This window comes from Rutidosis leptorrhynchoides, chromosome 11 (genome assembly GCF_046630445.1).
Source record: "Rutidosis leptorrhynchoides isolate AG116_Rl617_1_P2 chromosome 11, CSIRO_AGI_Rlap_v1, whole genome shotgun sequence".
Taxonomy (NCBI): domain Eukaryota; kingdom Viridiplantae; phylum Streptophyta; class Magnoliopsida; order Asterales; family Asteraceae; genus Rutidosis; species Rutidosis leptorrhynchoides.
The window spans coordinates 354,740,540-354,751,634 of record NC_092343.1 but is presented as its reverse complement, the minus strand read 5'-3'; the positions used below and the strand labels follow the sequence as shown (position 1 = coordinate 354,751,634).

Genomic DNA, 11,095 nt, shown 5'->3' with positions numbered 1-11,095 from the left:
TGATGTAAAAACATCACCCGTCATGGGTTCAATATATCTTATGATTGAAGATTTTTCATATTCAACATATATTCCCATCCTTCTTTGAGGACCCATTTTAGTGCGTTGTGGTGGCGCGATAGGAACATAAACCGCACAACCAAATGTTCTAAGGTGGGAAATATTTGGCTGATGGCCAAAAACAAGTTGCAAGAGAGAATATGTATGACTTGCACTTGGTCTAATGCGAATTAATGATGCAGCATGTAAAATTGCATGACCCCATACAGATACTAGGAGTTTTGTTCTCATTATCAATGGTCTAGCTATTAATTGCAATCGTTTGATTAGTGATTCGACTAAACCATTTTGTGTATGCACATGGGCAACAGGATGTTCAACAACAATCCCAATAGACATGCAAAAATCATTAAATGCTTGAGATGTAAACTCACCAGCATTATCCAATCTCACCCTTTTAATAGTATAATCAGGGAAATGTGCTCTCAATTTAATAATTTGAGCAAGAAATTTTGCAAATGCCACATTTCAACTTGATAATAGACAAACATGAGACCATCTACTAGATGCGTCTATTAGGACCATGAAATATCTAAATGGTCCACATGGTGGATGAATTGGTCCACATATATCACCTTGAATTCTTTCAAGAAACATTGGTGATTCTTTTTCAACCTTAAGAGGTGATGGTCTTATTATCAATTTTCCAAGTGAGCATGATGTACATTGGATAAGTGCATCATGAGGGATCTTTTGATCCGTCAATGGATGTCCATGTGTATTTTGAATTATTCTTTTCATCATTGTTGATCCTGGGTGGCCTAATCTTTCATGCCATAGATTGATCATTACAGGATCACATGCCTTTTCATTAACTACCATGTGTGCTTCTGGTACACTTATATATGTATAATGTAAACCAGAACTAAGTCTTGGTAGTTTTTCAATCACATGCTTCTTGTCAGTGATACTTAAGTATTTATCATTTTCTGTAGTCACTGACTGATAATCATATCCATTTTGGTATATATCAGAGAAGCTTAACAAATTTCTCTTTGACATGGGAGAAACTAAGGCATTTTTTATCAGAAAATTTGTACCATTTGGTAACATGAATTTTGCCTTTCCCGTTCCTTTTATTAAATCCACAGGACCTGATATAGTATGTACCGTTCCTTCTGTTGCTTTAAAATCAGTGAAATATTTTTTATATTTGAGTATAGTGTGTGTGGTACCACTGTCTGCAATACAAAGATCCCCACCATTTGACTGATTTTGAACTCCAGTAGTGTAAATAATGAACTTCAAAATATGAGAAACAAATAATGAGTACATAATTCATCAATATATTACATTCGAAATATGTTATAAACGAAAGTACATAATAAGGAAAGATATAGTAAAGTAGATATGGTATAGATCGTAAATCTATATCCATTTATTTGATATGAACATATAATAGAAAATTTATTCATTAAAGTAGTCACTTGTTGGCTCAGTGATTTTTGTATCAAGGTCATCTACAAGGTTTGCCTCTTTTCTTTTTCTCTTTAGAGATTCTTGATATTGATTAACAGAATATTGATTTGTTCGACAGTTCTTAGACCAATGTCCAATTTTACCACATCGATAACAAGAATCTTCAATATTCTTTGAAAAGCTTCCTTCAACATTATGATTTGTGGGATTGTATGGTAGTTGAAATTTATAATTTTGTGGATTATTATTTCTTTGTCCACTACCACGACCACCATAAACATTACGACTACGACCACCACCATGACCATTACTATAAGGGTGATTTCGAACATAGTTATGATTTTTATTATTGTTATGGTAATTTCCATGATGATGGTTTTGGCCAATATGACCACGACCTCGCCCACGTCCTCGTCCAGGTGCATTTCTTTTTTTATTATTATTATTGTTAATAGCATTAGCTTCAGGGAATGCTAGCGCACCCGTAGGACGAGATTCTTGATTCTTCATCAGTAATTCTTTATTCACTTCTGCAACTAAGAGATAAGTTTGAAGTTTGGAAAAAGTTTTGTAATTCTGCAATCTTAAATTTTCTTGTATAGTTATGTTTGCAGAATGCATTGTGGAGAAAGTTTTCTCCATCATATCAGCATTACTTATTTCTTGACCACAGAATTGAAGCTTTGAACGAATCTTGAACATGGCCGAGCTGTATTCACTTACCATTTTAAAATCTTGGAACCTTAGATTTCTCCATTCTTCCCTCTCAGCTGGGAGTAATATTTCCTTTTGATTATCGAATGTACTCTTGATACTTTCCCATAAAACATGTGGATCTTTGATAGTGAGATACATATGTTTTAAGGTGATATCAATATGTTTGCGAATAAAAGCAATTGATTTTAATTTATCTTGATCAGAACAAGTATTGTTTTCTTTTAAAGTTTCTAGAATACCCAATGATCCAAGATGTGACGATCGCTCCAAATCCATATGGACGAACACGTCATTCATTGATTTCATTGCGAGGTATTTGAACTCTATATGATACGTTTTGTAAACATTGCATTCTTTTGAAAAGGCACACCATAAATGAATATTTAAATCAAAGGTTTTCGACATCTGATGATTTCTATACATAGACAATCACTGTAAATAATAGTTTACAACAGTACTTCCGTTGACAATGCAGTCAAAATAAGATACATGGTGATGATTGGGTGAATGCAACGTTTTCTTGAAAAATATGCCATGTAAGACTCCATGCACATAGCTTGTCTATCATATAAGCAAACAGCGGAAGACTTCTAGAAAACCTGAGAATAAACATGCTAACAAGTGTCAACACAAAGGTTGGTGAGTTCATAGTTTTAGTGTTTCGCATAATCTGTATATAAAAGTGGATCACAAGATTTCAGTTCTTTCATCCAGAAACGTTTATCAAATCATTCTACAAGATTGAGTACCCTGGTAACTAAACTTTAACGTTATAATAAGTACCCCTATTTTAACATACATGCAACCAACATGTACAATACACGCAAACCAACGTGTACTAAACTCAAATAGCATACGTCTGTTTTATAGTTCAGGCTAGGTTTCTATACCTGGAACAGACGGGGATGTCAAGCCCTATGGATCCATATATAACTACTCGCGCCTACCAGTTCTTATAACTGGTAGTTACTAGTTACCAAAGCTAATGGATTTTTGGTTCAAACTCAGTGTAGAATTTAGTATGTACTTGTATCCATTGCGTTTAAAATAAAGTGCATGTATTCTCAGCCCAAAAATATATATTGTAAAAGCAATTAAAAAGAGAGCAAATGAAACTCACGCATATAAATATTGTAAATCAGTTAATAAAGCATTTGCATGTATTCTCAGCCCAAAAATATAGAGAGTAAAAAGGGATTATATGAAACTCACCTTAGCAGCATATAAAGTCGTTCACTAAAATGTGATCGAAACTCGGATTACCAAATAACCGTAGATCTCAACGTATCAATATTGAGATTCAATATTGTAGGAAAGTACGTAGACGCAACGGAGATGATAAACACTAGGTTTGATTCACAAATATACCCCCGAACATTACCCATAACCTCCTTGACAATAACCCATAATTTCCTTAGCTCTATCCCGCTTGAAAACCATTTTGAAAGTGACACTCCCATAACCTCGTCGTAATATTTTATGTATAATATATTTAGTAATACCAATATCACTAATTAAGATTAATAATAATATTAATCTTAATAATAATAATAATAATAATAATAATAATAATAATAATAATAATAATAATAATAATAATAATGTATAAGTGTATGTGTGCGAGTGTTTAAATGAAAATGAATCAAAATGAGAACCATCGGATATTTAAAGACCTGACCCTCCCCACCTAGCCATGCGATCGCATGGGCTTGGTGTGGTTATGCCATGCGATCGCATGGCACACTCATACAGCTGGAACCCATTTCTTTTTAAGGCTGTCGACATAATTTTAATTATTATTAATTATTATTTAATTTATATAATTAATTATATAATATATTATATTTACATGCATAGTAAAAATATAATTTTTACTCAAATGATACGGTCGTTGTCACTCGACTCACATACCACTTTCGGTTTTTCGAACGCACTTTCGTACGCTGAGAAAACTAGTACTTTTCGTTTCGTGACTCGTACATTTGTCAAAATATAAACTTAATCATTGATAACTATGTCACTCTAAGTGTAGCTTTAATCAATTAAGTGTTTTGGTTATTTGCTTCTATAAATCATCATCTCATAGTATACACATATACATATATATAATTTTTTTATTTTGAAATAGTGTTTTACTGTAGCATTTTGGGTACTGTAGCAATTTGAAAATACTGCAGCAAATTAGTGTTTTACTGGTTCATCTTAAACGCTTTAGTTAACTTATCTAAATATCAATCGAATCAATAAACGATTGTTACTATCGTTTACTAAATAACTTGAAATTATATATATGTATATATATACATAAATCAGTTTTTAAATACACATTGGAAGTTATTTATAAATAAATTTTAATAATAAATATTTCAACTTATCATATATATTCAAATAGATATTTAAACCAATAAGTTTAATGTACGATATCAAATAATTAATACATTGTTACCTTTTCAAGTTATAGTATATATGTATCTATTTACATATAATTGTTCGCGAATCGTCGAAAACAACCAAAGGGTATTTAAATATATAAAAGTAGTTCAAAAATTTTGAGATTCAGTTTTACAGACTTTGCTTATCGTGTCTGAAATGTTAATCATACAAAGATTAAGTTTAAATTTGGTCAGAAATTTTCGGGTCATCACACAAGATTTATTTCTACATCCATGACCCATGATGTGTAGTTTGTTCTCGATACGTCTAGGGCATCAAACTCAAGCTTTGATAAGTTTGACATTTTCTATTTTCGGAAAGATGAACAACATAAATTATAATCATAATCAATTTATAACAACATGAAATTAGAATCATTTTAAATTCATAAGTAGCAAACAACAAAATAATGGTATGATTACAAATAATAAAACCACAAGGGCAGGATAGAATATAGGTTCACCCGGTGGTATATTAGCAACAATGATGATAGTTAATATGACCAATACAATAGGAAAAATCATCCTTGTGTGAATCATCTTTACAAAAACTTTTTGAGAGTGGTAATCTGAGAAAATGAAGATTGATTTGTGAAAATGTGAAAAACGGAGATGTTTATTTTATATTTGAAAAATATAGTCGTTGTAACGTCGTCAGTTGACGTTAACAACCGTTATGTATACATGACCGTTGTAACGTCGTTAGTTGACGTTAACGACTGTTATGTACTCGTTATATTAATAATAATTTTAATAAAAGAATTTTATTAGTATAAATATGATTACTATAAAATACATTTAGTATAAATACGTTTAGTATAAATACGAAGATTAAGAGAATAAACATATTATGCATAAATAATAAATTTAAGAATAAACATTAGTATGCATGAAATAAATAATGATTAATTGCATATAAATGTTAGATAACATAAATATAAATGTTAGTGAAGTTAATAAGAGTTAGATTACAGAAATATAATTTAAGCGGTATAACCGACCATATATAACTTAAATAACATAAATATAAATGTTAGTGAAGTTAATAAAAGTTAGATTACAGAAATATAATTCAGGCGGTATATATATAACTTAAATAACATAAATATAAATGTTAGTGAAGTTAATAAAAGTTAGATTACAGAAATATAATTCAGGCGGTATAACCGACCATATATAACTTAAATAACATAAATATAAATGTTAGTTATGATGATAATAATATTTACCTTACTAATAAATAATAGAAGATATTGTTAAAGAATTATTTTTTTTTACCTTGATTATACGGAGCACTTCATGCTGATAACGTGTTATAATTCAGTAGGCTTATAACTACCTTTAGCGACGTGTTATAATTCAGTAGGCTTATAACTACCTTTAGTGACGTGGTTTGTGACTGTGGACTATTGATAATTATTAGAAGATATAAAAAAGAGAGAGAGAGAGAGTATATATGAAATATATATGTAAGAATGGTGCACTGAGTGATTACATTTGATTACATATTTATACTACAAATTTTACTGTGCAAATAGGTGAAATAGTAATATCCGTGATCATCCACTTGCTTTATCATTATTCATGAATTTGACCATCCACTTGATTTATCTTTATCATAACACTTTCATATTATTTATCTTGTAGTATTATTATATAAAATGGGATTTGCATAAAATATGATTATAGAAGGATGACTTTTGCATTTTTGATTGAACACAATTTGGACTTTTGTATACTACTACTCTATACGACATGAAGAATTTTCTTCAGTAAGATTCTATACTTTATATTTGTTGGTGGAGATAAAAAGGGATAGATATTAGTAGACTTACTTTAAATTTTCACAATCTGCATTTAATTAGCAGTATTATTATTTTCCTCAACATATGGTATATACGGGTCGGACCCATGTACGCCGCCCCTGTATGCTAAGTCTAGTACACAGAAGTTTATAAAACTTTATCGGTATTTTTAGTAAAACTTTGATGTAATGCAGCAGAACTTGATGAGTAATTTCGGAAATGGAACCAGAATGTAAAAAGTTTTGTTATATAACTTTTAATTCAACGTTATATAATTATGATTTGTTGAAGATATGTTGTTATTGTTATTATATTATACATATATACTAAAAGTTATGGAAGATCCAATTGTCGTTTTGAGTTTGCGTTCACACTACAAACGGTCTTCCAACTTCTACTCAATTTACACAACGGCGTCTCAAGTTTACACTTTTTCAGTGGTAGAAAGCGTAAATATATAATTTTATTAAAATAAAAAAACTAATTTCACCCAAATTTTTAACGGGCCCTATCTTCTCCCTCGGTACGAGTTAAATTTTTCCGAAACCACCGTTCAACTTGAAAAAATCAGACAAACCCAACGGAACTAACTATACGAGAAATGGACATCGTTAAAAAAAACACTAGATAACGGGTCATATATTCTCGCTCGGTGCGAGTTAAATTTTTCCGACACCACCGTTTAACTCGAAATAATTTTACGAACACAACGCGACTAACTATACGCGAAACGGACATCGTTAAAAAAACACTAAATATTTCGGGCTATATTACATACATATACATACACGTCCAACAAACAACCCAACCTACTAGATATATTAGGTACCAAACAACGTATATCCAAATTCGATCGCGCGTCGAATATAACCGCAGTAACGCGCGGTCGAATTTTTTTGTAGTTATGACTATTATTAGCACAACTAAACCTGTCAGTAGGTGAAGAATAGTCAAATACTCCGTAACGATAAAAGTAGGAAACTTGACTTAAAAATAATTTAAATATAAATAAATAAATAATTTAAAAGGTTACCTCTAAGAAGTATTCTAGGGACTTTGAGCTCGCATGTATAATTGTCACCAAGTTTGAACTTCGCTATTCATCTCTTAAGAAAAGAGAAGGATCCTTAAAAAAAGAATATATTTTTTTTTGAAAAGCAGCAATCTTATTAATATACTCAAGATGTTTACAACTCAAAGTTTACAACACATTACATCGATGGCCTCACGATTAACTAGAAATTCACACGAGATAACTAACAAGATGTTAAGTAATCATTAACTAAACTAGGAAAATATGTGGATTGTGAATCCAATTGTGCCACTCGATCTTCTTTTCTCTACATCTCTTAGCGACCCATTCAAACGATTTTAATTGTATCTCACATAGCGCAATCGGGGGATTCCAACTTTTATTATTGAAGATTTTTTGGTTTCGATTATGCCATATGAGATATCCGGACGTCCAAGTAATCGCTTGCCACAGTTTGATACCAAAATCCGACATCGCAATATTTGATGGACCTTGGAATAACTCATTGATGCTAATCGAGGATAGAAGTTTCACTCCCCACCAATCGAAAACCTTTTCCCAAATTTCTATTACATGTTTGCAAAAGACTAACGCATGCTCAACCGTTTCGATATCATCGTCGCAAAGTTGACACTGAACGCTATTCAAATCAATACCACGTTTATCTAATTCGCACAATGCCGGTAACCTCTTTTTTCTCGCCCTCCATATGAAAACTTCCACCTTTTTTGGAACAAAATTATTGTGATAACCCGGGAATTTCTGATCAAATTTAAACTTAATCTTTTATGATTTAATGTTTCCGACACGATAAGCAAAGTCTGTAATATTGAAGTCTTAAATTTTTTTTTTTGAACTATGTTCATATATTCATTTACCCTTTGACAAATCCCGATGATTCACGAACCAGTGTTTGTAAATATGTATATATATATATATATATGTGTGTAGATATATATATAAATATTACTTATGTATATATATATATATATATATTGTTATATAAAATTGAATTGTTTAAAATATATAATTAATAAATGTATTTACTTAGTAAAAATTTATTATTTAAAATTGTTCTTATATATAAAGAGCATATTGAATAAATATGATTTTGGACTTATTCTGTAAAAGTCTGTAACACTCGGTTGACATTTCTTTAGTGTTCATAATGATATAGTACATATGTATGAAGATTTAAAATGAAAGTTGAACTGTAAATTGATTACGAAGATTTTAGGCTTCATGAAAATATTTTTACCTTTCTAAGATTAAATACTAGTACTCCGTACATATAAATTGAAACAGAAAATAAATATTTATCGAACCTTTTTGATCAGGTTTCAAACAGTTAATGAGTGAAATAATTAAATACATTTAATCTAAAAATATGGGAATTTTTAGAAACACTTTTATACGTCAGGTGTTTAGCAATGGACACGATATAACCAATCGGAATAAACTGTCGGTAGCATACATACAAATATATATCACGAGAATATAATTCAATTACTATTTCACTGTTCACTTTTTGATTCATAATTCTCATTCTCTATTATATATGTAATAGATTATAGATACATGAACACATAATAACATTTATTATTCTCCTCCTAATCTTCTTCTTCGGTTTAATCACCAACCATCCAAACCCTTACCACCCAACCGACCAGCATCACTTTTGTTTCACTAGATAACCAAGAACACCACTCCATTAACAATCCACCGGTTAACCACCATTAAAAACCGTTAAACACCCACACTTGATACTTGTCCCTGCTCAATTTCAACAACCAAACAAACCACACCAATCTTGATGCTACTAAACTTCCTGTTTCTGCTTTCAGTCGAGCCAAGCCACCATCTTTCCGTCTCCTCTAACCTCCCCTCCAAGATCACCCACTTTATCAAGAACAACCAAACCATCTTTGATATCTCTTACACTATTCTTCTTCTTCTTCTTCTTTGAAAACCTATCGTAAAATTTCTGCAGGCTCTTGTCACATCCAACCACCAAATGCTCACCAATCTCGAACATCACCTGTTATCATTGTTGTCTGCCATTTTTCAGTTGAAGTAAGAATCACAAACACCCTTTAACCCTCCACAATTTTTTACGGTATAGCTGCAACTGCTGTTCCATGTTGTCACCCAAAAATACACCCTACCGCTACCCACTTTGAGTTACTACAGCTGCAAGTTTTTTTTTCTTTTTCTTCTATTTGAACCAAGACACGACACCACCACCATCACATGTATTTTATCTTCCATCTAAAACTGCTGCACCTTATTTATATTCTGTTTTAAAAACTCTCGCATATGCTATTCTAGTTTGAACCATATATAAATTGTCCCACCATTTATGATGTAATCCACTATCCAGCTACTTTAACAAGCGCTATTCTATCTAAAATATTAAAATGGAAGGTTAAAATAATAATGAGGGACAAGCTTTAGGTTGAGATGGCCTACAACAAGTAAAGTTAATAAACCACTTGGACGTACTCGTTAATTCTTTGGTTGTTGTAGGGCCTTGATGAATTAAAATTATAACAAAAAGTTGTGTAGGTTACTAGTGGGCCGATATGTTAATTAAGTGGGATTAGATTACATTAGATATTAAGATTTAAGAATGATGATTGAGATTATAATAGTGATATGATTATGGCGAATATAGTCTAAGTTAGTGATGAGTGATGGTTCATAATGATACATAATTAACAATATGATGATATAGCGAAGATAATGATGATAATCACGAGGGTTATGTCAGAATGATGAATGCAATATAGATAAAACAAGATGATGATAATTAAGATTAGATAATGGTGATAACCGTTGTATGATTTTATGATGATGTTATGAGCATGTTGAATGATGAAACGATAAGAATATGATTAAAGTGATGTTAGATGATTGTGAAGATAACGAGCCAAGAAGAAGATGACAGCAGGCCAAAACGGGTTTTATAGGTTTAGTTTAGAAATTAAATCAAGAAAGTAATCTGCAGTAATGGTTAAGGAGTGTTTGTGTGTAATGAAAGGTCGGGTGTTCGATTCCAGGCTGTGACATTCTTTTTAGAAAAAGAACCGAAAGTATTTTAGGCTTTTGATTTCAACATGGGCCGTGAACTTTCATGATCTAATTGGGCTTCTAATTTTCCTGTTGGGCCAAGAGGTTAAATACATTTGGTATCTAATATAAATCAGAAAGACGTAAACAGCAAGAAGGTTAGGGAGGAGCTGTTAAACATGTGGTCGCGAGTTCGAACCCTACATGGTGCATTTTTTTTATAAAGGCTGAATGGCGGAAATTAGAAACAGGAAGTAAGGAGTTAAATAAAAATCTGGTTATGTATAAATTCAGAAAAAACGGATCCAGTGGAGTGGTTTAAGTGTGTGTTGACAAACGAGAGGTTACGGGTTCGAGCCCCGTCGTTCGAAATTCTTTTTAGAAAAGTCTTCAAAAGGGTATACACATTTATATTCTCATTATTATTATTATTATTATTATTATTATTATTATTATTATTATTATTATTATTATTATTATTATTATTATTATTATTATTATTATTATTATTATTATTACTTGTTATTATTAATATTCATATCATAATCTTTATTAATAAT

General features: G+C 31.1%; 1 protein-coding gene across 1 annotated transcript; it reads right to left on the bottom strand.

The window, feature by feature from the left end:
* Positions 1-7,715: 7,715 nt before the first annotated feature.
* On the bottom strand, positions 7,716-9,501 carry LOC139875853 (uncharacterized). Its single transcript, XM_071863146.1, has 2 exons — positions 9,346-9,501; positions 7,716-8,228 (listed from the first exon to the last, which is right to left on the bottom strand). The coding sequence occupies exons 1-2, from the start codon at positions 9,499-9,501 to the stop codon at positions 7,716-7,718; spliced, it is 669 nt and encodes a 222-aa protein (XP_071719247.1).
* Positions 9,502-11,095: the final 1,594 nt, after the last annotated feature.

Bases quoted from the DNA above. Each gene is read 5' to 3' on its own strand.
- LOC139875853 (XM_071863146.1), bottom strand. From the start codon at position 9,501: ATGTTCGAGATTGGTGAGCATTTGGTGGTTGGATGTGACAAGAGCCTG. The intron at 8,229-9,345 runs GTTAGAGGAGAC...AAATTTGATCAG, and splicing joins TGGGTGATCTTGGAGGGGAG to AAATTCCCGGGTTATCACAA.